At 40.9% G+C, this 27,678-nt stretch overlaps 1 protein-coding gene across 1 annotated transcript; it reads left to right on the forward strand.

Moving 5' to 3' along the window:
• Positions 1 to 1,101: 1,101 nt before the first annotated feature.
• NOX1 (NADPH oxidase 1) lies at positions 1,102 to 26,978 on the forward strand. The gene is made up of 13 exons (XM_082716886.1): positions 1,102 to 1,230; positions 6,541 to 6,636; positions 11,311 to 11,421; positions 11,662 to 11,746; positions 12,387 to 12,538; positions 12,643 to 12,824; positions 12,913 to 13,045; positions 19,475 to 19,567; positions 20,652 to 20,887; positions 21,105 to 21,267; positions 21,661 to 21,807; positions 22,004 to 22,128; positions 26,155 to 26,978. The coding sequence occupies exons 1-13, from the start codon at positions 1,186 to 1,188 to the stop codon at positions 26,279 to 26,281; spliced, it is 1,695 nt and encodes a 564-aa protein (XP_082573012.1). The 5' UTR covers positions 1,102 to 1,185; the 3' UTR covers positions 26,282 to 26,978.
• The last annotated feature ends 700 nt before the right edge of the window (positions 26,979 to 27,678 follow it).

Genomic DNA, 27,678 nt, shown 5'->3' on the forward strand with positions numbered 1-27,678 from the left:
CAGACCCCCAGCTGATAGCAGTTACATCTGATGTGGGAGGGAATTGTAATCAAGGAGGGTCACACAGAGGGTTTTAAGAAATAAATATTTTATTTTTTTAAACCTGGGTAGTGAGTACATACATAGTCATTCCTTAAAATTATTCTTTAAAGTATATATAAATGTTTTATGCTGCTTTTATATATGATATATTTCACCATTTTAGAAAAGGAAAAAAAAAAACTGCCCAGAACTGAACACACAATTCTAGTTAATCCATACTAGAAAACTATCACCTCTCTCATTTTGAGTATTCCGTCTGTTTTTAAAAAAAATGTATGTATTTATTTTGAGAGAGAGAGGGGGAGAGAGAGCACGCCCATGGGCATGCAGGCACAGGGGGAGGGGCAGAGGGAGAGAGAATCCTCAAGCAGATGCCCTGCTGAGTGTGGAGCCTGAAGCAGGCTGGATCCCAGAACCCTGAGATCACCACCTGAGCCGAAATAAAGAGTTGGACGCTTGCCTGATTGAGCCACCCAGGTGCTCCTCTGTCTCTGTTTCTTTTGAACCGAGGTGTGCCTTTATATCTTTGAAATTTTCTCTTATTTATTTAGCCATTTTCCCCCTTGTCCTCCCAGTCAGTCAAGCTCTCCCCAGAGCCAGATCATCCTTCAGGAGAACGTATATAGCAGCATTTCTGAGCTAGCCCGGCTGAGATCCAAATTGCAGTGGGCAGCTGTGGCAGCTGTTCTGAAAGCCCACCTTAAAGCTTAACGAGCTTGCTTCCTGCCCTGTTTCTCCTGAGGCCATCTGCTTATAGCCCCAGCCTTTAGTGAGAAACCTTTGCAAATAGCTTATCAAGGCAAGCAATGCCTCACATTAGGTCATATTGATAAGACAGAGAATATTCTCACTCAAGAAGATTGCTATTTCCTGAAGGGATAAAACCCCACCAGGGAAAACCCCTGCAGTTGTCATAGGTAGGGCTGGTCTCCTCAAGCTGATAACAGAGTTCCGTCCAGAGGAGGAAGGCAAAATGCACTTATTTCACTCCTTCAAGCTTTCTGGGTAATTTTTTATCTTTCATTTCTTAAAGACTCACATACTCTGAGCTAGACAGAGGTCCCAACCCTGAAGAACTTCACCAGAATCCAGGTTGCTGAATTTTCCCTGCTGCTTAGAGAGACTCCAAACCAGCTCTTGACAATGGGCAACTGGGTGGTTAACCATTGGTTCTCAGTTTTGTTTCTGGTAAGTAATGTTTCCTATCTATGAATTATTCTTAAGAGAGTAATTTGAGTAATTTGTAAACAGTAATTTGTTGATATTTCTTTTTTTAAAGACTTCATTTAGTTATTTGAGAGAGAGAGCACGAGTCGGGTGAAGGGCAGAGGGAGAAGCAGACTTCCTGGTGAGTGGGAAGCCAACACGGGGCTCAATGCTGGGTCTCCAGGATCCTGACCTGAGCTGAAGGCAGATGCTTAACCAACTGAGCCAGCCAAACGCGCCTGTTTGTTAATATTTCTAAAGTTATTTGAAATGGAAATATTCTATGACAATATGGGGCCCATTGAGGCCAGTTATCCATTAAAAGCCCAACTCTGAGAGTACACATGTTTTATAAAATCTTGTGTATATGATGTATTTCACCATTTTAGAAAAGGGAAAAAAAATCCAACTCCAGAAATTGGTTGGTAAAGAGACAAATGATATAAACCTCAAGTATTTGGAATCTCAGTGTTTTCATTTTCCATCTTTTTTCTCCTCCATGTCACTTCTAACTACTGCCATGTAGCCTTTGTTTCTCTTCATCCTTTCTGTACTACCAACAGCAAGATTTCATAAAATCATTGAATGTTTGAGATAGAAATATTCTTGGTCATAATGGCCCAGTGCTCTCCATTTTAGAAATGGACTGTAAGCTACATATGTAGTTAAAAATTTTTCTAGTACTTAGGTTGAAAAAGGTAAGAAGAAGTAGGTGATATTAATGTCCAGTAGTTTATTTAGTCTAACCCAATATATCAAAAATGTTATCCATTTAGGGTGCCTGGGTGGCTCAGTTGGTTAAGCATCTGCCTTCAGCTCAGGTCAGGATCCCAGGGTCCTGGGATCGCGTCCAGTGTCGGGATCCCTGTTCAGAGGGGATCTTTCTTCTCCTTCTGCCTCCTTCTCCCTCTGCTTGTGCTCTTTCTCTCTTGACAAATGAATAGATTAGAAATCTTTTAAAAATGTTATCCTTTCAACATGTAATCAATATTGAAAATATTAACAAGATGGGGGTGGGCAGTGCTCTTTTTCTAAAACTAATATGTCTTACATGTTTGGGTTACGAATTTTGCAGTAATTCACAGCAATATTTGGGTGTGCTGTGGTTTACTTTTCTACCACATTTGTAATTTTATTCATTCCATCTCCTTTGTGTGAATTCATGTATGATACCAAAATACAAGGGAAATGGGACTATTTGAAATGTCATATGGGAAATCTTTTAACAAATATATATAAATGAAATACAAAATATTTGTCCTCATCTTCTCCCCCAGAGCAATGGGAAGACATTTTGTTAGATATTTGTTTTCAATAATTAAAAAATGTATAGCTTCTCATAAATATTATTTTCTTAACCATGATACTATAACTTTCCTAGTTTTATCTTTAAATACCGAAATGTCCTGAACTTTTATAGATGTTTTTAATTTGTTTTAAGTAATTTTCATCTTTTTTTAATGTTCAGTTAGCTTGACACATAATTTCCAATAAACTTTCTACTCAAAAAAATATTTAAAAAAAGACAAAAGAAAATAATAATGAGATCATTTAATGTCTTTTATTTTTCCTAAGTTTTTGAAACCTGATATGTATTTTGCACTTACAGTGTATCTGCATTAGGACTAGCCACATTTCCAGTGATCACATGTGGGTAGTGGCTATGGCATTGCCTAGTGCAGCTATAAAGCAGCTCCTTTATTTTTCACAAGGAAAGTAAGACCCATATGTCACACTGTGAATGGGTTGCAGAACGATCACTCAAACCCACCTTCCCAGTGTTCAGGCCAGAAATTCTTTACCCTGCATGCCACATATGCACAACCTCCTTCTCCTTACACACTCACACACACACACACACACACACACACACACACACCTCTCCCCACTCTTTCTTCCATTTCTGAGCCACCCCCGAGCTTGAAACTCCCTTTGTCCTTTCTCATTTTCCTAGATCTTCGTGTCATCCCCTTCTGGGGTAATCTCTTTTCTTCCATCTTTTTCCTTTGGGTCCCCTATGATGGCCCAGGTGCTTGAGGGAAAAAAGGTGTGAAGAGCAATCATATTCCCTTGGAAGATTGGTTGTTTTGCATTCAACAAAAGGCCCAGTGCTTATTTTGGCAGGTTACCCTATGCTTTATATTTTCAACACTCGATCCTGTATATTTAATTCCGTTTGCACTAGTTGAAGAGACAGGGAACCTGGTAATGAGTTTCATTTCTGGTGTTGAGGGATTTTGATCAAATTATTTATTCTCTCTAGGCTTTGGGTCATCTGTGTGTGTGCGTGCGATAAATTAAATAACTAGATTAGATACAAATATAAGTTTGCTTCTAGTTCTAAAATCCTCTGCATTTTGTATCTCTCAGTTTTTGCTCGGAGAGTTCATCACCCATTATTAGTGACTCACATTTAACTATGTAGCTTTGAATTTCCACCCCCTACTGATCTTGCTGGCAGGCTCAGACTTCCTGCTATCTCTGACATATACACTTATGCATTATTTTTTAGAGATTTTATTTATTTATTTGAGAGAGAGAGAGAGAGAGAGCAAGAGTGAGAGCGAGAAAGCATGATCAGGGGAGGTGAAGGGGCAGAGGGAGAGGGAGAAGCAGACTTTCCACTAAGTGGAGAGCCCAACTTGGGACTCAATCCCAGGAACCTGGAATCATGACCTGAGCCAAAGGCAGATGCTCAACCAGCTGAGCCACCCAGATGCCCCACACTATTAAAAAAAATTATTCATTTAATTTGAGAGAGAGGGAGCATTCAGGGGGGCAGGGCAGAGAGAGAGAGGGAGAGAAAGAGAGAGAGAGAGATTGATTGATTGATTCTAGCAGACTCCAAGCTGAGCAGGAAGCTGGTCTCGGGTTTGATCTCAAGACTCCAAGATCATGACCTGAGCTAAAACCAAGAGTCAAGCACTTAACAGACTGCATCACCTAGGCACCCCTGGCACTATTTTTAAAAATAAAAAAAATAAATTATTAAAAAACCATTCTTACCTCTCTCTACCCTTTTGGCCAAGTCTTCTACCTCACTTTCCACCCATAATGGAGGAAATGATAGTGAAGGTGGGAAATAGAATGCCTTACTCCCAGATGTCACTGTATTCACCTTGCCTACAGTTGGTGATGGTCTGACACAGAGGCAAAGAACTCTCAGATCCTGAAATTGTTCTGCTCTCTCTGTCTTTGGAACTCTTGAGGTGTCTGTGGCTGTCACTGCTCTTTTTCTATTAGGATCAAGAATCTCTGAAAGACACTCAGTACTGGAAATGTAGTCTGAGCAAAGGATGAAGGAAGAAATGGATTAGTGAAGACTGGTAATAACCTAGATCTGGAGTTAGCATTTATTGAGCTCCTACTATGCACCGACTGTTGTATTAATCACTCTGCATAATTATTTCATGTAAGACTCACAGCATTGCTCTGAGGGTAGATATCATTATTCTCTCTAAGATTTAGAGGAGTTAAATAACGTATCTGTCTAAAATTACAGAGCTAGAAAGTGGTGAAGCTAGAATTTGAGCCCAAGGAGTTTGACTCCACTATCACTTTATTTAAGATTTTATTTATTTATTTATTTATTTGAGGGAGAGAGAGAAAAAGCAGAGGATAAGGGCAAGCATCATGAGTTGGGGGGGTGGTAGGGAAGTGGGAGAAGCAGTTTTCCTGCTGAGCAAGGAGCTCAATGTGGGACTGCATCCCAGGACTCCAGGATCTCGACCTGAGCCAAAGGCAGATGCCTAATGACTGAAACACCCGGCGCCCTCCAATATCACTTTAAATCACTATGCTTATGCTGATGGAGGTGTGTGAGTGAGAGGTCCAGATCTAGGGAATCTGAAAAAGTTATGCCCTAAGCTAAAGGCTCTCTACTTGTCAGACTGAGATCGTTCTGATCCATCCTGGGGCCAACAATATATATTAAGGGCCTCCCAGTGCCCTAGAGTTCTGCTTAGTTACAAAGTAGCACTTCAAATCTTGGTCCAGAGCTGCCTTGGTTGGTCTCCAAGGTAATGGGGCAGTGGGTTCCAAATTCCCCTTTGCCAGTGCAGCGACAGAGCCTGGAATAGACAAAAGCAGTCTTAGGAGCTCAGATGAGTCCAGAGCAATGATAGGTTAATTTGAAGAGACTCACAATCTAAAAACAGGAAAATGTGTGTCAGGGAGTAATTAAAGAGGCAGGCCCATCAGGAATCATTTTTTCCTTCCATATTGGTATTGTTATAGATGTTAAATTTATTCTTTGTTTCTTTAAAAATCCATTTATTCACTTATTGCCATCTTTTAGTTACAATGGTTGGAATGCTTCCAGTCCAGAAGTTGGCAAATGTTTTCTGCAAAGGGCCAGGTAGAATGTATTTTAGGCTTTGCTAGGCCCTATGGTCTCTTTCACAGCTACTCACTGCTTCCACTGAATGATGAAAGCAGCTATAAACAATATAAGAGTAAGTAGGTGTTGCTAGGTTCCAGTACCACTTTATTTATGGACACTGAAATTAGAATTTCATGTAATTGTCACATCATGAAATGTTATTCTTCTTTTGATTTTTCCAACCATTTAAATGTGGGGAAACAGGGACACCTGGGTGGCTTAGTTGGTTAGCCGTCTGCCTTCAGCTTGGGTCATGATCCTGGGGTCCTGAGATCAAGCCCCGCATTGGGCTCCCTGCTTGGTGGGGAGCCTGCTTCTCCCTCTCCCTCTTCCTGCTGCTCCCCCTGCTTGTGCACTCTCTCTCTCTCTCTAATAAATAAATAAAATATTTAAAAAATAAATATGTGAAAACAAACAAAAAAAGTAAAAACCATTCTTAATTTGCAGGCTGTACAAGATAAATGGTGAGCTAGATTTGGCCCATGGGACTTGGTTTGCTGATCCTGGTCATTAGCATCTGACAAATGCATATCTTGAAGTGCTAACTCTCTCTGAAAGTAAGCTGGATACTAGAGGGATTGTATTCATTTACAATGAAAAGAGATATGGGCACCTGGGTGGCTCAGTGGGTTAAGCCGCTGCCTTCGGCTCGGGTAATGATCTCGGGTCCTGGGATCGAGTCCCACGTTGGGCTCTCTGCTCGGCAGGGAGCCTGCTTCCTCCTTTCTCTCTCTCTGCCTGCCTCTCTGCCTACTTGTGATCTCTCTGTCAAATAAATAAATAAAAAATCTTTAAAAAAAAAGAGATAAACATAAAAGAGCCAAAATGGTGACACTATTTTCTATCCCTTATCTATTCCTTCCCATATCCAAATTTTACTTGGTTCTTTGCTTGTTTTTTTCTTCCTCCAGGCTACTTGGTTGGGGCTGAATATTTTCCTCTTTGTGCATGCCTTCCAGTCATACGAAAAAGCCGATAAGTACTACTATACAAGAGAAATCTTGGGGGTGAGTATCACACTTTTGATATGGAGAATCTCTAGGGATGTTTTTGTTTGTTTGTTTTTATTTTTGTTTTTCTTTTTCTTTTCTTTTCTTTTTTTTTGTTATTTGTCACCTTGGCTCCTTTGAGACCCAAATGCCCCAATTTCTGCTAGGGTTAGGGCACCCAGAAAAAAAAATACAGGATACCCAGAGAGAGAGCATGATCTGGGTGAAGAGCAGAGGAAGAGGGAGCCCGAGGGGGTGTGGGGAGGTTGGATCCCGGGACTTCAGGATCATGACCTGACCTGAAGGCAGGTGCTTAAACGACTGAGCCACCTAGGTGCCCCCGTCTCCCAGTTAAATTTGAATTCCAGAAAAATAAATCATTTTTTGGTATAACTATATTTTGAGTATTGCTTGGGACATAGGTATGCTAAAAAAAATTACTCACTTTTTAAAATCTAAAGTTCAGATTTAGCTGGGCATCTGGTACTTTTGTTCACTAAATCTGACAGCTCTATGTAAGGCACACTCCCCAGACCTCATGATAAAAACACACAGTAAAGAAAACTATTAAGCAGTCATTTAAAAATGACTCAAGTACTACCATGGGGTATGAGGGGAAAGCTGAGTAGACCTCCTGCCCCTGCCCCTACTTCATTCAAAGCAGCCTTTACCTGCCTTTTTTTTTTAAGATTTGTTTATTCATTTTTATGTGTGTGTGTGAGAGAGAGAGAGCACACACCACATGAGTGGGAGGAAAGGGATGGGAGAAGTAGGCTCCCCACTGAGCAGGGAGCCCCACTTGGGACTCGATCCCAGGACCCCAGGATCACAACCTGAGCCAAAGGCAGAGGCTTCACCAACTGAACCACCCAGGCGCCCCTCAGCCTTTATTTGTCTTATGGACTCCTGCTTATGATTTCCAGAAAGAGTTTGGTTTAAAACAAGTAAATAAACAGCTTGAAAGCCACTGCTGTGGACTGATCTCATGGAAAAACACCTCTCCATTTAAAAAGAGGGATACATAGGGCATCTGTGGGGTGAGTAGCATGGCAGAACTCAAGACCTGAAGAAAGGCAGGGGTCGGGTGAGAATAACAGGATGGAGAAGGCTGTGGAAGTGGTAGGTGAGGACTAGAAGAGGGAGGGTGTGGAGTGGATAGGGCACGTGGATGTGGAGGTGACCAGAGAGAAGCATGGAGGTGAGACTAATTGTCTCATAGGCTTATCAGTCTTAGAAAAGCAAATTTGACTGCTAACTCTAGTGAGTTTTTCAGTAGCAGGTAAGGGATTTGGTTAAATCACTTTCATCTTGATTAGATCATTGGCTTTCCACAAAGACCTGTCCAAGGTACATGTTTAAAGAGTTTGTCCTAAAAAATACTTCTTTTCTCTCTATGATCAAAGGATCCATGTTGCGATCACAACCAATTTGAATGTTCTGTTCATGGCTTATTTCACCCTGCTGTTTTCTATTTTAAATGTTGTTCCTTGATCCTTCCTTGGAAACCATAACTCTAAAGGAAGTGTTAATTTATTTTAAAAATAGCTTTTTAGTAAGAGAGTGATGCAATAGATGTGACTAGTTATTAAGAGCTTAATTAGCTTATGACCAAAAAGTCTGCAGCAGAAAAATGAATCATGCTGATATCCTGTGGACATTTCATTCACTTCATTTATTAAAATCTTCTCTATTAAAAACATTTAATTATAAATAATGCTACTTTCTGTGACAGCAAATGATACAGAAATGTGTAAGTAAAAATGTGAAAATTGCCCTCCCATTCCATTCCCCAGAGATAACCACTGTTAATAGTTTCTGTGTGTGTCTATACAGATACACTGATGTAAGTTCACAGATGCATCAGACACACAAGTTTTATTTTTGAGGTGGGTACTATCCTTATTCACTTTTTAATTTCCTGCCTAGAGTGAAATTTGCCTTTTTTTTGGGTGTATGTACCATTCTATGAATTTAGAAAAACACACACTATAGCAAAGAGGTCTTTTTGTTTGTTTGTTTTTTTGGTGTGTTTGAGGGTTTTTTGTTTTGTTTTCACCAAGAAAGGGATTGTATTGTTGATATTGGCTGGAAATTGCTTCTTTTTTTTTTAATTTTTAATTTTTAATTTTTTATAAACATATATTTTTATCCCCAGGGGTACAGGTCTGTGTATCACCAGGTTTACACACTTCACAGCACTCACCAAAGCACACACCCTCCCCAATGTCCATAATCCCACCCCCTTCTCCCAAACCCCCTCCCCCCTGGAAATTGCTTCTTATACTTAATGTAGTTCAGATAGCTTTCCATGTGGGTATGTATCTAGTGGTATGCTGGAACTAGCTCCTACCAGCTTGCAATAGCCTCTGCGTACATCTCTTCCCAGCCCTGTATTCATGGTGTTCAGTTACAGCAAATTGGTATCTTGAAATCTGCCATGACAGGGGTATTGACATCACGTAAATTGGCAAATCAAGATCTCCGCTCTTCCCTGGAAAACTGGTTCTTAAACATTTACCACTCCAACTCCCCTGCATATAGCTCTCATCCTTTGAAGGCCCTAACCATCCATGGCATTGATGTGCCATAATTTATTTAATCATTCTGTAGTTATTTCTTGAATTTGTGCTTTCTCTAGGAAAATCCAGAGAGTTATTTGATTCATTATGAAGCAGAGCAAATAGGTAACAGGAGAAGCAGTTTAAATTCATAGTCAGTAAGACATTAATGACAGCAGTAGCTGAACTGGAACATCAGGTGGTGTTGATATTGAGAAGTGCACATAAATCAGGATATTTTGGTGCACTGCAATGGGGAAAGAAGATTTCCTCTAAAAAGAATTCATCCCATACAGATCGCCCCTCCAGAATATGGAACTGTGAAAGTGTAGTCCTGTATTTTCCACTCACTTGCTGATTTTAGCTTTAAGAAACCTCTGTGTCTCAAATAAGCAAGCTGCGCAAACCAATGTGGAAAGGCAGGATCTTTAAGATGAGCAGAGAAAATTTACTCAGAAACGGAACAGAATGTCTTGCTGAAAAACAGTCGGAGTGTGACTCAGCAGAGGGAGAAAACACAGGTCATATGGAAGAGCCAGAAATGGAAAATAGTAGGGCAGCTCCTGTTCACTGCGCTGCCGAATGTGGTAAGCCATTATGGACGTCAGGCAGATCTTGGCTTGGCTTGATGTCACCTTGCTCTGGGTTTAGGTGTCTCATGGAAAACGAGCTTTTGTGCTAAAAATATTAGAAAAATTTAGGGGGGAAAAGAGAGGAAAAAAAGAAGAAATTGTTCACTCTGACCCATATTCTTCCTTTTGGTGAGTCGCTGATTGGCACACGTGTAAGGCTGGCCGTTATGACATTGGTACAGTCTATAGCTTGCAGCCCCAAGTACAGGGAGCTGACTCAGAGACCAGTTGCACAGAGTCAAGGAGGGAAGTTGGACTTGACCATCATGGAGTTGAGCATGTTCTGTCTAACTGATACCTAATCAAGCCTGTTTGGGGCCTAAGTACTTGGCTTGAAGCATGGCTTCCTCGTCTCTTTTTCTGGCAACTTGTATTGCTGCAGCAGACTGATCTTGATGTATGCTGCGTGGCCACCCAAGGAAATCAGTTTGAAATTCTGTTTTCAGAAGCTCTCCTTTCTCAAATCTTGGCCTGAGTTTAAAATGTTTGCTCTGAGGGGTTCACTAGTTTTGCCTAAGCTGTATTCAATCATTAAAGGTGACTTAAATATAAATGGTTAATTTTTTTGTTGTTTACATGATGAGTACATGCTTATAATGGCAACATTAGAAAGTACAGAAAAGAGAAAAACTAGTCACCGTCTGTAATTATACTTCTAAATATATAAGCTTTATTTAAAATGCAAATAAAAATATATACAATCTTCAAGATTGTTTTGCAAATGACAGTAAAATAATAATTGAGTGTATTTTTTCAAAGATTTTATTTATTTGACAGAGAGAGAGAGAGCACAAGTAGGCAGAGCAACAGGCAGATGGTGAGGGAGAAGCAGGCTCTCCGCTGAGCAGGGAGCCTGATGCAGGGCTCAATCCCAGGACCCTGGGATCATGATCCAAGCTGAAGGCAGCCGCTTAACTGACTGAGCCACCCGGGCACCCTAGTGTGTGTTTTTTTTTTCAATATTTTATTTATTTATTTGAGAGAGAGATAATGAGAGAGAGCCTGAGCAGGGGTGAGGGGCAGAGGCAGAGGGAGAAGCAGACTCCCTGATGAGCAGGAAGCCCGATGACACAGGGGCTCCATCCCAGGACCCTGAGATCATGACCCAAACCAAAGGCAGAAGGCAGACGCTTAACCAACTGAGCCACCCAGGCACACCAATAATTGAGTGTATTAAGCAAAGATACTCATTACAAAGTATTACATCAATGGGATGTATATGTTAATGTGGAATTATTGAATCTTATTCTCTTTTGTATTGTTAGATGTATAGTCAAATATCTCCAAGCAACTTGTCATGAGAATTTCTCAATTTACTGTTAAGTTAAGCAAATGTTCTGTCATTTTGCAAACAGAGAGCCTAGACCTAGTGTGCTGGCTACTGAGAAAGGGGTGAAGAAGATGTTGCCCTTTTCCAGGTCTCAGACAGGTGGACTGGGCTGTTCTCACTTCCTAGATGACGGGATGAAGCAGCTGATGATCTCTTCTCTCCTCTGCTCTAGTCGGCATTGGCCTGGGCCCGAGCCTCTGCTCGCTGCCTGAATTTTAACAGCATGTTGATCCTGCTTCCTGTGTGTCGAAATCTGCTGTCCTTCCTGAGGGGCACCTGCTCAGTGAGTCCCAACCATTCCTAGGTCAACTTTCACATTAAAGACAAGAGACCCTGAACTCCTCAGTGGGGCAACCCAATACCTTCAATCTCCTAGGAAGGGAAACCAGGGGTCTCCTTTGGTAGCCAAGTGGGTAGGCAAGGGTGGGTGGGTATTGGTATGCTTTAAGACATGTTGGTTATGGGTTACTGAATTTTATAAACTGCTTGGAGACACCTGACCTTGATCACTTTCCATTTGTAGTTTTGCGGGCGTACCCTGAGAAAGCAATTGGGTCATAGCCTCACCTTCCACAAGCTGGTAGCATATATGATCTGCCTACTCACAGGTAACTGATGCAAACCACAAATCTGCAAGCTCGTGAGCATTCAGAGTATAGTTTCATTCATCTCCACATTTAGACATTCGGAAAGTATTTCTCAAACACCTGGCACTATTTACCAGGCACTGCTGTAGGCAGTCCGTCTTTCCTTCCTTCCTTCCCTCCTTCCTCCACCCCTCCCTTCCTCTTTCTTTCTTTCCTTCCTTCTCTCTCTCTTCCTTCCTTTCTTCCTTTCTCTCTTTCTTTCGGGATTTTATTTATTTATTGGACAGAGAAAACAAGAGAACAAGCAGAGGGAGTAGTGGAGGGAGAAGCAGGCTTCCCACTGAGCAGTTTGATCAAGGAGCCTGATGCAGAGCTGGATCCTAGGACCCTGGGATCATGACCTGAGTGGAGGCAGACACTTAACAGAGTCACCCAGGTGCCCCTGTATGCCTATTTTCATGGAACTTATATTTGATTCTTTGGGGGAACAGAATGAGAATACAAAGATCTTCGTTCTCGCTGCAGTCAAGATTTATCTGGCACTTCCCATGGACTCAGCATTCTGCTAGACACTATCTATAGGATTCTCCTTTGCTAGTGGGGCATGCCTGCAGTGATGTTTCTGAGACAATTTTCAATTCACCGTCATCTTTCCATTTAGCCATTCACATCATTGCACACCTGTTCAACTTTGAACACTACAGCAGAAGCCGACAGGCCAGAGATGGGTCCCTTGCCTTTGTTCTCTCCACCCTATCTCATAAAGAGAAAGGGGAAGATTCTTGGCTAAATCCTCTCCAGTCTCCAAACATGGTGAGTTGACTCGATGGCAAAGCATCTGCGATCTGGTCACGCGTATGGAAGGGCATGGTATGATTGGCACCTGTTGTGTCAGGCTGAAATTTCTCCTTTTGTAGACAGTGGAGTATGTGACATTTACCAGCATTGCTGGTCTCACTGGCCTGATCATCACAGTAGCTCTGGTTCTCATGGTGACATCAGCTATGGAGTTTATCCGGAGGAGTTATTTTGAGGTCTTCTGGTACACACACCATATTTTTATCATCTATATAATTGGTTTAGGGATTCACGGCATTGGGTAAGGTCCTCAAATCCTCATTCTCATGCCCCAGCCCCTGGCCTTGCATAATTCTTTGCCCCAAACTGTCCTTCTTTTTCTGTCTCAGTGGACTTGTCCGGAGTCAAACAGAAGAGAGCCTGAATGAGAGTCATCCTCACAGGTGTGCAGAATCTTTCAAGCACTGGGATGATCAGGAGTCCCACTGCAAGCATCCCCAATTTGAAGGGCTCCCTGCTGAGGTAAGAGCCCCATAGGCAAGGGTAGACTCTTGCTGGAAGTTGTTTTTGTTGTGGTTATTATTACTCTTACTATTGTTACTGTTATTAGTTCAGCACTGTGCTGAGTCCTATGGAGGATATATTCACAAGGTTCCTACCATCAAGGAACTCCAGTATCACTGACAACAGCCTGGGGAATTACCATCAACAGGGGATCCTGAAGAGGAAGGACTAATGGTTATTGCATGTTGTGAGACCCTCTCCAAAATGATACATCACATTATTTTTTAAAAGATTTTATTTATTTGTTTGTCAGAGAGAGTGAGCACAGGCAGACAGAGTGGCAGGCAGAGGCAGAGGGAGAAGCAGGCTCCCTGCTGAGCAAGGAGCCGGATGTGGGACTCAGTGATCCCAGGATGCTGGGATCATGACTTGAGCTGAAGGCAGCTGCTTAACCAACTGAGCCACCCAGGCATGCTGATACCTCACATTATTAGTAGTGTTTACCACGGGACAGGTTTACTGTGTAATATGGATTATCTCATTTATGCAAAACAATAATCAATGAGGTAGGTATTTTTTTGGTCTCCATTGTGAGACAATAGGACGAGGATTCAAGAAGATTCAACTGTCAAGTTCTCACAGTAAGTAACTAGTGGAATTGGAATTCAAGCCCAGGCTTTCCAGATTCCAAAGATTGTGCTCTTGACCACTGAAATCCAATCAGTTTTCTTGGGGGAAGTGATACATGCATACGGTGAAATGATCACTGTAATGAGATTAATAAACACATCCATCACCTCACATAGTTTCTATTTTGTGCGTGTGTGGTGAGAACGCTTAAGATCTACTCTTTCAACAAATTTCAAGTATGCTATAGAGTATTATCAACTGTAGTCACCATGCTTTACATTAGATTCCCAGAGCTTATTCATCTTATGACTGAAGTCACATTCCTTTTGACCAGCATTTTCCATCACTCTCCCACCTCCTGTCTCAGGCCTTGGTTACCTACCTTCCTAGTCTCTGTTTCTAGGAGTTCAACTTTTTTAAAAAAGCACTCTCAAAGTCAGCTTTCTTTGGTGATATAAGAACATGCTTGGAAATTATTAAATAGTGGACAATCAAGAAATTGGTTTCCAGGGAACTCAAGGTATGCCTTGGGAAAATTATTGTGGATATCATGGTTTACCTTTGCATGCTCATAAAATATGTGAGATGGAGGAATAAATGGAAGGAAAAGGTTGATTTGTGGTGTCTCAAAGTGCTCTGAGGGTGATTAAAGTCTTTAAATCAGTTGTAGAATTAAGAGCAATATCTTGGTCTTCATCAAAAATGAGAATAATATCTTTTAAAAATCCCCTAAAGTTGGCATTTAAAATCAGTTGGGAAAAATATATATCATTCAACAATTTTTTAGGACAATAGGTTATCCATCCAGGAAGAAAAGCTGAATCTTGATTTTACACTTTATACTAAAATATGAATCAAGAATGCATGGATCAAGGATTTAAATGTTAAAGAAAGGAAAGAAATTATAAAAGAATCCTAAGACCACCTGGGAATTTTTTTTTCTAATACTGGAGGATTGCAAAAAGTGTTCCCTTAATAAGCTTTAAAAAGACCTTGAAGGGGTGCCTGAGTGGCTCAGTGGGTTAAGCCTCTGCCTTCGGCTTGGGTCATGATCTCAGGGTCCTGGGATTGATCCCCGCATCAGGCTCTCTGCTAGGCAGGGAGCCTGCTTTCCCCTCTCTCTCTGCCTGCTTCTCTGTCTACTTGTGATCTCTTGTCTGTCAAATAATTAAAATTATTAAAAAAATTAAAAAAGAAAGATCTTGAAGTCAGAAAATAAAATAGAATAAATTTAAATAAATATATATTAAAATGTATTATACATAAATTTTAAGTTTTAATTTAAATTCCAGTTAGTTAACATACAGTGTGATATTAGTTTCAGGTGTACAATTTAGTAATATAGCACTTCCATACAACACTCAGTGCTCATCACAAGTGCACTCCTTAATCCCCATCACCTATTTCACCTATCCCCCCACACACTTTCCCTCTGGTAACCATCAGTCTGTTGCTATGTTTAAGAGTCTGCTTCTTGGTTTGCCTCTCTCTCTTCCTTTCCCTATACTCATTTGCTTTGTTTCTTATATTCTACGTATGAGTGAAATAATATGGCATTTGTCTTTCTCTGACTGACTTATTTCTCTTAGCATAATGCTCTCTAGGTCCATCCATGTCATTGCAAATGGCAAGATTTCATTCTTTTTTTATATTTCATTCTTTTTATGGTTGAGTAATATTCCATTACACACACACACACACACACACACACACACACACTTACCACCTGTTCTTTATCCATTCATCAGTCGATGAACATTTGGGCTCTTCCCATAACTTGACTATTGTGGATGATGCTGTTATTAACATCTCAGTGCACATATCCCTTTGAATTATTATTTCTATATCCTTTGGGTAAATAGCTAATAGTGTAACTACTGGGTCATAGGGTAGTTTTATTTTTAACTTTTTGAGGAACCTCTGTACTGTTTTCCAGAGTGACCTCACCAGTTTGCATTCCCACCAACAGTGCAAGAAGGTTCTCTGTTCTTTGCATCTTTGCCAACATCTATTGTTTCCTGTGTTGTTCATTTCAGCCATTCTAACTTGTCTAAGGTGATATCTTATTATAGTTTTGATTTACATTTCCCTGTTGATGAGTGATGTTGAGCAACTTTTCATGTGTCTGTTGGCACTCTGTATGTCTTCTTTGGAAAAATGTCAACTCGTGTCTTCTGCTCATTTTTTTAACTGCATTATTTAAAAAATGGTTTATGGGTGCTGAGTTTGATCAGTTCTTAATATACTTTGGATACTAATCCTTCATCAGGTATGTCATTGGAAAATATCTTCTCCCATTCTGGAAGTTGCCTTTCAGTTTTGATGATTGCTTCCTTTGCTGTGCAGAAACTTTTTATTTTGATGTGGTCCCAATAGTTTATTTTTGCCTTTATTTTCCTTACCTCAGAAGACATAACTAGAGAAATGTTGCTATAGCTGATGTCAGAGAAATTACTGCCTGTGCTCTATTTTAGGATTTGTGTGGTTTCATTTTGGTCTTTAATCCATTTTTGAGTTTATTTCTGTGGATGATATAAGAAAGTGGTCCAGTTTCATTCTTTGGCATGTTGTTGACCAATTTTCCCAACACCATTTGTTGAAGAGACTTTTTCCCATTAGATATTCTTTCCTCCTTTGTTGAAGATTAATTGATGATACAGTTGTGGGCTCATTTCTGAGTTTTCTATTCTGTTCCCTTGTCATATGTGTCTTTTTTGTTCCAGTACCATACTGTTTTGATTACTACAGCTTTGTAATTTAACTTGAAGTCTGGGATTGTGATGCCTCCAGTTTTGTTTTTCTTTATCAAAATTGCTTTGGCTATTTGGGGTCTTCTGTAGTTCCACATAAATTGTAGGATTGTTTGTTCTAGTTCTGTGAAAAATGCTGTTGATATTTTGATAAGGATCACATTAAATCTGCAGATTTCTATGGGTAGTACACACATTTATTTTAAATATTTTATTTATTTATTTGACAGAGACACTGTGAGAGAGGGAACACAAGCAGGGGCAGAGGCAGAGGGAGAAGCAGCCTACCCATTGAGCAGGGAGCCTGATGCAGGCTTGATCCCAGGACCCTGGGACCACGACCCTAGCTGAAGGCAGATGCTTAATGACTGAGCCATCCAGGTGCCCCAGGACACACTTTTTAAAACAGTATTTATCTTCCAATCCATGACCATGGAATATCTTTCCATTTCTTTGTATCATCTTCAATTTCTTTCATCAGTGTTTTATGGTTTTCAGAGTATAGGTCTTTCACCTCTTTGGTTAAATTTATTCTTAGGTATTTTATTATTTTTGGTGTAATGGTAAATGGTGTTGCTTTCTTAATTTCTCTTTCTGCTGTTTCACTGAAATATTTGTTTTTAAAAAGCTCTATGTGTATACCATTTTGTCATTTTTATGTGATTTTTTAAAAAAAGATTTTATTTATTTATTTGACAGAGAGAGAGATCACAAGTAGCCAGAGAGGCAGGCAGAGAGAGAGGGGGAAGCAGGATTCCCGCTGAGCAGAGAGCCTGATGTGGGGCTCAATCCCAGGACCCTGGAACCATGACCTGGGCCGTAGGCAGAGGCTCAACCCACTAAGTCACCCAGGAATCCTTATGTGACCATTTTTAATGACCTTGAGGGCATTATGCAAAGTGAAATAAGTCAGATGGAAAAATGCCAAATACTGTATGATCTCACTGTATGTGGAATCTTACTTTAATGAACCTAACTCACAGGTACAGGGAACGGATTGGTGGTTTCCAGACATAGGGGGTGTGGGAGTGAGCAAAATGAGTGAAGGTGGCCAAAGATACAGAATTACAGTTATAAAATAATAAGTCATGGGTATGTCATGTACAGCATGGCGACTCTATTGTTAATAATACTGTATTGCATATTTGAAATTCGCTAAGAGAGTAGATATTAAAAGTTCTCAGCACAAGAAAAAAATTTTTGCAATGATGTATAGTGATGGATATTAACTATACTTATTGTGATCATTTTGTAATATATACAAATATTGTATCATTATGGTGTACACCTGAAACTAATGTAATGGTATATGTTGGTTATATCTCAATACAAAAAAATGAAATAAAAATAAAAATGGAAAAAGACAGTTGGGTATTAGCAAAAAAAAAAAATCTGTGTGGTATACCATTTTTGTCATTTTTTTTTCTTAGTAAATAATAGAGCCATTCCTATACTCGTATACTTTGTGCACACCTTAATTATATCTTTATGCTCCATTTCCTAGAAGTGATATTTCTGGGTCAAATAGAAGGAATGCTTTTAAGACTTTTGGGATGTATCGCCAAATTGTTCTCTGGGAAGATGTTACTAATTTGTCCCTGCACTGATTGCACATGTGAATGTGTCCATGTCCCTGCATCCCAGTTAATAGTGGGCATTATTGTTTGATGTTGTTTTCCAACCTGAGAGACTAAAGTGCTATTTTGGTTTAAAATTCACTTCTATGAATATTTCTGAGGTCAAATTTTTTTTTTTTTTGCCATGTTGTTATTAGCCACTTCCTAAGTGTATTTTTTGTGTGTTTTCTCTGAAGACATGGAGAATGGTTTTTTTTTCCAAATAAGGAGTAGCATCAAAATTATATAATACCCACTCTCAAGTTCACCTGCCACATCTCTGCCTCTTTCCTCCCTGGAGATACCCAAGGAAATTGTTTGCCTGAAACAGCATAAGAAACCTCATTCCAGGTGCACCTGGGTGGCTCAGTGGGTTAAGCCCCTGCCTTTGGCTCAGGTCACAATCTCAGGGCCCTGGGATCAAGCCCTGCATCAGGCTCTGTGCTCAGCAGGGAGCCTGCTTCCCCCTCTCTCTCTGCCTGTCTGCCTACTTGTGCTGTTTCTCTTTCAAATAAATAAATAAAATCTTAAAAAAAAAACCTCATTCCACACAGTTCTGATGTTTCATGCTGAAGCAGTTGTGTGAGAAAGAACATGACTTAGCATTGCTAGGAAATACATTTTTAGTAGTTCCTGTGCATAGGAAGCAACCTACTACCATTGGGAGAATCTCAGGGGGGTAGAAAGGTTGCTTTTAAAAAATATGTAGAGAAGATTAAAAGTATGTTACTATGTTAGGTGTTTTGAGCACCTGAGAAAAGAGGTGACAGGTAAATACCAAGTTTTATGTAGTGGTACAAATGGTGTCAGCCACATGCTTTCCCTTGTTAGTTTGTTTTGTTTTTAATCATCTGCTTCTCTGTTGGTTTTTCAGGTTGGACAAATTGTATTGGAAGACTGTCTTGGAGTCTTAAAATTAACATTTATATGTAATTTAAGAATATATATAGGAGCGCCTGAGTGGCTCAGTGGGTTAAAGCCTCTGCCTTCGGCTCAGGTCATAATCCCAGGGTCCTGGGATAGAGCCCTGCATCAGGCTCTGCTCAGCAGGGAGCCTGCTTCCTCCTCTCTCTCTGCCTGCCTCTCTGCCTACTTGTGATCTCTGAATGTCAAATAAATAAAATCTTAAAAAAAACAATATATATAATATATATTATATGTATAATTACCACATATTTTATTTCTGTGCTTTTCTTTTGCTTCCTAGTGAGACTTGTAAAACTTCAGGAAATGATCCTGCATTATGAGTCACATATTAGCAAACAAAACTGTTATAATTTTTTCATTTCCATTTCCATCTGTAAGATTTGATGAAATTAGTGGCTTGATAATGATACACATCAGAGAACTTGATAAATATTATTGAATGAAGAAATGAACTGCTACCCATATAAATCCTCAACAGAAGATTAATATGTAACCCATTCTTTATTCTCTCTCTCTTTCTGCAGTCTTGGAAGTGGATCCTTGCACCAGGAGTTCTTTATATCTTTGAAAGGATTCTTCGATTTTACCGCTCACAGCAGAAGGTTGTGATTACCAAGGTAAAGAATATGTAGGCGCCTGGGTGGCTCAGTGGATTAAGCCTCTGCCTTCGTCTCAGGTCATGGTCCTAGGGATAGAGCCCCGCATCAGGCTCTCTGCTCGGTGGGGAGCCTGCTTCCGACCACCCCCCGCCACCCCCACCTGCCTCTCCGCCTACTTGTGATCTCTCTCTGTCAAATAAATAAAAATCTTTAAAAAAATTATGTCTTTTCCGGGGCACCTGGCTGACTCAGTGGGAGGAGAGTGTGACTCTTGCTGTCAGGGTCATGAGTTCAAATCCCACATGGGGTGTAGAGAGTATTTAAAAAAAAACTTTAAAAAAAGAATATGTACTTGGGGCACATGAATGACATAGTCAGTTAAGCGTCCCACTCCTGGTTTCAGCACAGGTCCTGATCTGAGTCAGAGCTGTGGGATGGAGCCCTATGCCGGGCTTCAAATTCAGTGCAGAGTCTGCTTGGGAGTCTCTCTCCCTCTCCTTTTACCCCTCCTCTCCTAAAATAAATGAATATATCTTTAAAAAAGTTTTTTAAAAAAGAATATGCACTTTCCCCTAGCTGTGATAAGAGTTCTTTTCTTCCTGATTATAGGAATAGATTGCCATGTTTTCACCCTGGAGGGAATAAGAAGGAACTGGGGCAACACACTTTAGTTCCCCCAGTGCTGGACAGAACTTTGGGGAAAAGGGTTTGGCCAAGATCATCAGCATGGGTCTTCGTCAGAGGCCACAAACAGGTAGCCTGGACCAGCCCACAGACATCCTCCAGTTGGCCTGCACACTGAATGGAAAGTTGAATTGGTTGCTGACATTTAAACATCCAGAGGGAGGCTTTCACAATAAAAGAAAAATGGCCCTTCTGTCTTCTACTGAAGAATCAGACGACCGAATAATGCTGAGTTCCATGTGGAACAGTGGGTTCTACAGTGCCCCCACTGTCTGGACAGTCACCACTGCCCTCTTTCGAAAGGACTGCTCGCAGTTCACCACCATTACTAGCCCTCTTGCTTTACTGACTTATTTCATCTGCCTGCTCCCGTCACCATTTGAGTTTGCCTCCTTTGGCCTCTATGCTTCATTCATAGGTTGTCATGCATCCATCCAAAGTCCTGGAATTGCAGATGAACAAGCGTGGCTTCAGTATGGAAGTGGGACAGTATATTTTTGTTAATTGTCCCTCCATCTCTTACTTGGAGTGGCATCCCTTTACTCTGACCTCTGCTCCAGAGGAAGACTTCTTCTCCATTCATATCAGAGCAGCAGGTGACTGGACAGAAAATCTCATCAGGGCTTTTGAGCAGCAGCCGTCACCAATTCCCAGGTAGGTCCTGGAGAGCAGCCGAGACCCACAGCAGATGCAGACAGGCAGAAAAGAGAAAGCAATTCCTTGTTGTACTTTAAGGCTGGTGCAATCGAAATATGATTAAAATAAATATGCACTGCATGAACCATGGGAGCAGCTATGTCCTGGGAGGGATGTTTGAGGTGGGGAGTGGAGGCAAGACTTCACTTGCCCATTGTCTTCTGTCTGCCACCAGGATTGAAGTGGATGGTCCCTTTGGCACTGTCAGTGAAGATGTCTTCCAGTATGAAGTGGCTGTGTTGGTCGGTGCAGGAATTGGGGTCACCCCCTTTGCTTCCATCTTAAAATCTATCTGGTACAAATTTCGGCATGCAGATCACAACCTTAAAACACAAATGGTAACTCCCTCATACTTCTTTTCATCTGGTCTAGGCCTGACTGGCCCATTGCTTTCATGGCTTAACTTCTTTACAACTGGTCCCTGGAGCTATGAGAATGAGTGATCTCTTCTCTCTGCCAAGGCATCCATTTCCATAGATTTATCATAGGACCGGGGTCCTCCTTTTTAATTTGGAGTTTAAAATCACCTAGAACCAAAGATGATGTTGGAAGTCTTTTTCCTTAAGGGATGTCATAAGAACTCTGGACCTTTATGCTGCTTTTGTACAACTGATTTTTCAGATCACTCACAGATGTGACCAACAAATAGAGAGTATATATAATAGTCATGTCACCAAATGGACATCTTAAAGACACTTGAATAAGGTTATGTTCTCTCTTGCTGATTCCAGATCTATTTCTACTGGATCTGCAGGGAGACAGGTGCCTTTGCCTGGTTCAATAACCTGTTGGCATCTCTGGAGCGTGAGATGGAGGAATTAGGCAAAGCGGATTTTCTAAACTACCGTCTCTTCCTTACCGGATGGGACAGCAACATTGTGAGTTCAGAGAACACACTAATTCTCATGTTAGATGCAAGATCAATGTCAGACAAGGTCGTGCATGCTCATTGGAAATAATTATTTCTTAGGATTTCTTACCTTCCCTCACCCCCACCCCCAAGTTTAAAAGTGGCTGAAGGAAGAGACATCTGTCAGGACCTGCTTTTTCTAACTTTTATTTCTTTGCCTTCAGGCCGGTCATGCCGCATTAAACTTTGACAAGGCCACTGACATCCTGACAGGTCTGAAACAGAAAACCTCTTTTGGGAGACCCATGTGGGACAATGAGTTTTCTACAATAGCTAATGCCCACCCCAGGTAAGTATATTCTTCTCTAGTTAGCTGAGTCTGCAGAGTTAAGGTTTAGGAAAAATATAGCATGTTGAACACTCTTTGGGAAAAGGTCTCTAGGGCAGAAACTGTTTGCACCACTCTCAGATTCTCACTTCAAGCTGAACAAAATTTCATCTGGGGTTTTAGCCAAATAAGGGTATGACCTTGTAATGAATGAGAAGATGTTTTCTGCCCCTACAAGTCCTCCATTCAAACAGTGAGGCAAGGGGATTCAGTTCCGATCAGTATTACCAAATAAAATGGAAAACTGGAAAAATTCAAATGCATTGTTTTGGGCCTTAATAATCCCTGGTTAAAGTAAGAAAGGTTTGGAGTATATTATCTAATTAAATGATGACCTGACCTCTGTATTTCTGGAAGAGTCTTGAGATATATTAGAGCATATAGGAAAATCTTGTGCCATGAAATCAGTCATTTCAAGGGGAAGGAGATTGAGCTGATCATTAGATAAGTTCCTAGAACAATCTGGCAGCCGAAGATCAATTCAATTCCACAGACATTATTGGTTACCTTCTATAAGCTCAACACTCACTACTCTAGAGGTTGAAAGAGAAATGGAATATAGTTCTCACCTTTAAGAAGCACACATTTTAATAAGAGGTGCATACAATCCACTCAAAACAGAATGATGCACTCCATGAAACAAGTACATGGACATGGAGGGAAGGAAAGTCTATGCCCACATGGGGTGACCAGGACAGGCTTCACGAGGCAATGGTCAGAACACTTAGTCACTCGGATTCAGATGATCTTTGGTCCTAACACTAGTTCTGACACTTTCCATTTCTGGGAACTCGAGCTAGAAAGTCCTCTGATCTTCTGATTTCTTATCTATGAAACGGGGGTTATGTTAGTAAACACCCTCTCGACTCACTTGCAGACTTGTAAACATTAAACAACATGCTATGTAAACAGTAAAGCAGCATTTAAACGTAAGTGATTATGAAAATTATTGAGCTGACCATAGCTGAAGCTGTGAGAATGGATGAGATTGCCAGGAGAGTGGGTGGCTGAGGACAGAGTAAGGAATGCTCACATCATGTGGGAAGGGTGAAAGATGAGCCAGGGAAGAAGTAGGAGAATGTGGAGAAATGGTGTCTCAGAAGCCAAGGAAGGAAATATTAGAGAAGTGTGGTCAACAGTGTTGGAGGTGTGGCAGGGTTCAGGAAATGCTTATTTAACTTAATGATGATCTAAGCATACTTACAGACAGAACAGGAGCCACTAGAGAAGAATAAAGTAAATATGCCAAAATGGAGAGAGGGCTAGGGTGGCCATAATAAAAGGTGAGGAATAAGGGGCCCATCCTTGGTGGCTCTGTCAGTTCAGCATCCGACTTCGGCTCAGGTCATGGTCTCAGGGTCCTGGGATTGAGCCCTGCATTGGGCTCCCTGTTCAGCGGGGAGTCTGCTTCTCCCTCTACCCCTCACCCCGCTTGTGCTCTCTCACTCGCTCTCTCTCTCTCAAATAAACAAACCTAAAAAAAAAAAAAGATGGGCAATAAGAGTAGGTGAAGAGGTGGAGAAAGTATAGGAGAGTTCCTCCCACATTGATTGTGGGAATGTGAAATGGAGAGGCACTTTGGGAAAACTCTGGCATTTCCACAAAATGATAAACATAGTAGCAACATGACCCAGCAATCAATTTTGCTCCTAAGTATATACCCAGGAGAATTGAAAACAGCCTTTGTTAGCCACACAACAACTTATACATGAATGCATGTAGAATAGCCAAAAAGTGAAAATAAGTCAAGTTATCTATCAACAGAATAAGGGATAAACAACATATGGTATGTCCACACGGTGGGATCTTATTAAGCTGTAAAAAAAGGAACAAAGTACTGACATATGGTATAACATGGACGAACCTTGAAAATAGCATGTTAAGCGTAAGAACCAGACCTCAAAGGCCACATAGTGTATGGTTCCACTTATTTTATTTCATTTTTTAAAGATTTAATTTATTTGACAGAGAGCACAAGAGTGCACAAGCAGGGGGAGCAGCAGAGGAAGAGGGAAAAGCAGACTCCTCACTGAGCAGGGACACCCCCCCAACCATGCAGCACTTGATCCCAGGACCCTGGGATCATGACTCAAGCCCAAGGCAGATGCTTAACTGATCGAACCACCCAGGTGCCCCGCCAGCACTTTAAATATGTCATTTCACTTCTTGCCTGCAATGTTTCCAATGAGAAATTAGCTAAAAATCTTACCGAAGATTCTTTTTATGTGTTGTATCACTTCTTTCTTGCGGCTTTTAAGAGTCTCTCTTTGTCTTTGGTTTTTAACAGTTTGACACATGGGACTCATTATACCTCAGGGTAGATCTCTTTGAGTATCATATTTGGAGCTCATTGGGATTCTTGAATATGTAGATTCATGTATTTTCATCAAATCTGGGAAATTTTCATCCATTATTTCCTAAAATATTCTTTCTGCACCTTTCTCTTCTTCTCTTTCTGAGACTTTCATATGTGTATGTTGTCCACTTGATGTTGTCCCACAGATCTCTTAGGCTCTGTTCATCATTCTTCATTCTTTTTTCTTTCTACTCCTCAGCCTTCACTTCCTGCTAGCACTGAATCTAGAGATCAGCCAGGGGAGGGAGACTAGTTTCTTCTCAGGTCTTTCCTGAGCACACATCTTGCCCTGGATATGTATGTAGCTTTCCATTTTCAAAAAAGATTGATTGATTGATTAATTGATTTATCTGACAGAGAGAAGCACAGCAAGAGAGGGAACACAAGCAGGGGGAGTGGGAGAGGGAGAAGCAGCCTTCCCGCCTAGCAAGGAGCCTGCTGCCGGAGCACGGTACCAGGACCCTGGAATCATGACCTGAGCCGAAGGCAGATGTTTAACCAACTGAGCCACCCAGGCACCTTTGTATGATTACATTTATGTGAAATGTTCAGACCAGGCAAATCTAGAGATATAAAGTAGATTTGATTGTCTGGGGCTGGGTGAAGGTGGTTGGGAGGAAATGGGGGCTGACTGACTCCTAATGTGAATGAGGTTTCTTTTGGGGATGATGAAAATGTTCTTGGATTAGATAGTGGTGATGGGTACACAACTTTGTGGCTATATGAAAAAGCACTAACTGTAGGGGTGCCCAGGTCACTCTGTAGGTTTACGGTCTGACTTGATTTTGGCTCAGGTCATGATCTCAGGGTTCTGAGATCGAGCCCCGTGCTGGGCTCCATGCTAAATGTGGAGCCTACTTAGGTTTCTTTCTCTCCTTCTCCCCCTCCCTGTTCTCTCTAAAAAGGCACTAACTGTACACTTTAAAAAGTTGAATGTTATGACATGTGAATTATATCTGAATTAAGTGAAAAAGAAGGGAGAGGAAGGCATGAGAGAGGGAAGGTGAGGGTGAGACCCAGAGCACAGTTAGGAAGATTATCCTTGGCAGGAAGGCACATCACCTCTGCAGTGTGAGAAGTTGTGGTGTGGGGACAGATGCACAGTGGATGGCTCTACTGGTAGCAAACACATATCCACTTGCTGTGTGCCAGGCATTTTTTAAATTGCTTTACATAGATTTTTCATTTAAACCTCAAAACAACCCTGTGAGGTGGGACTATTTCGATCCCCATCTTATAGGGGGGATACCTGCAACAGAGAGGTTAAAGAGACTTGCCTGAAGTCAACCAGCGGGGCTAAGTGTTGGAGCTGCAATTCCAACCCAGATAGCCGGCTCCAAGGGCTCCAGGGTCTAGCACTTTGCCTCTACCCTGCACTATCTCCTGAGTTTCTGTTCTCTCGACAGTCTAGGCAAGGCTGTATGCTGAGAGTGTGACAAGGGCTGAGAGCACATTTGGGGCTTGCAGGCAGAAAAGGTGAGAAAACTACCATGAATAATGTGAGGGAGTCAACAGCTGAATAGGCAGGATGTTGGCAGTAGTAGAGGCTTGGCAGAGGCAGTTTCTCCATCTGCACTGACGTTAGCCCCTTCTGCTGGATTCAAGTCCTTTCGATTGTTTGATTCCTGCAGGTCTGTGGTGGGAGTCTTCCTATGTGGTCCTCAGACTCTGGCAAAGAGTCTGAGCAAACGCTGTCACCAATACTCCAGCCTGGATCCCAGGAAGGTTCAATTCTACTTCAACAAAGAAAACTTCTGAACTATAGGAACAAGGGTGCTAATCTGCATTTAGTCTCTCCCCTGAATCTCCAACAAGTTACTTGGTCTGATCAGGTTGGTAACATGCCTCTCAGGCTGACTCCCTGGCATCTCTTTTTTGATTGGATTCAACTTGGATGTCACTGATTTTTATGAGGTCATACTAATGGAAAAGGCCATGGATCCTTTCTTGGGGAAAGAACTATATAAATCTTTCTGGAACGCCATGAGTAGAACAAGGCCTGAGAGCAGTGGTTGTTGACAGCTACACAACTTGATCCCAGGTGATACCGTTGATTCCAGGTGTTGCCTTTGGTCATATTTTCCCCTCCCTCTCACCTCCAAAGAAGATTTGTAATTAGGGTGATTTTTTTTAAAATAAAAAATTTATTGAATAATTAATGACAAAACATAATAATAAGCATAAATAATAAAACAACATAAAATCACCAAGAACCCCATCCCTATATAACACTATGTATATTCTTACTGTTATTTTAAACATGGTCTTATCCAGTGTGAATAGCAATTTCTGCTTTACTTATTTTTACTTGTCAAGAAATGAAGGATTTTTTTCTTTGCTTAATGAGTGAAAATTTTATTACTTAATCTAGGCTCTCCATTTGGGAAAGAAAATCCTGGAACTCTGCTAATTTTAGGTAAAATTATATTATAATTAAAAGTCAGATAATTGTCATTAGCTTACATTGTTCTGTTGGAAATAATTGCAAAAACTTGAACTCCGTCTTAAGATGACTTAGTCAACAGAGGCTCTTTATCATCGTTTTTACTAAGGGGGTTTATGAATGTTTCATTTCTCAAAAAGATAAATTTAAAACTTTGATGCCATTTTTCGGGCTCTTCCCTATTTATTAAGGAATCATTCACTTAATGACATAAGCAAGATGTCTTTTTCTCCTATCAAAATGCTTTTTTTCCTCCATCCACCTGGCTCTGGGATGTTAGCAGTCACAGTGATCAGTAGAAGTAAAGACTGGGGGGCCCTGAAGAGAGAGGAAAAAACCCATACTTCACTGTGCCCCAAAACAAGTCAACTCATTAGATTTGTAAGAATGTTTTTACTAAGTAAGCATTATAGCACCTATTTCTCTACCATTAAGTGACCAAAAATGAATAGACAGTTGTTTCTAATGACCCAAAAACCTATATGACTTGAAGGATTAGTAAGATCCATTTTCAGTAACTGGTCTGAACCAAACAAAGGTGTCAGGAACTCATGGTAGCTAGTCGTTTCATTTATTAATTGGACATTAGGAAAAAATAGTAATGGATTATTTCTGTAGGAACAGATTGGAATATCCCAGCTGTTGTCGATTTCCTGGATTTCAATGATCTAAACAAAATTTAATAAGGCTTTAGGAAAATGCACAATGGAAC

The sequence above is a fragment of the Mustela nivalis genome (assembly GCF_964662115.1).
Source record: "Mustela nivalis genome assembly, chromosome: X".
NCBI classification, from domain to species: Eukaryota; Metazoa; Chordata; class Mammalia; order Carnivora; family Mustelidae; genus Mustela; species Mustela nivalis.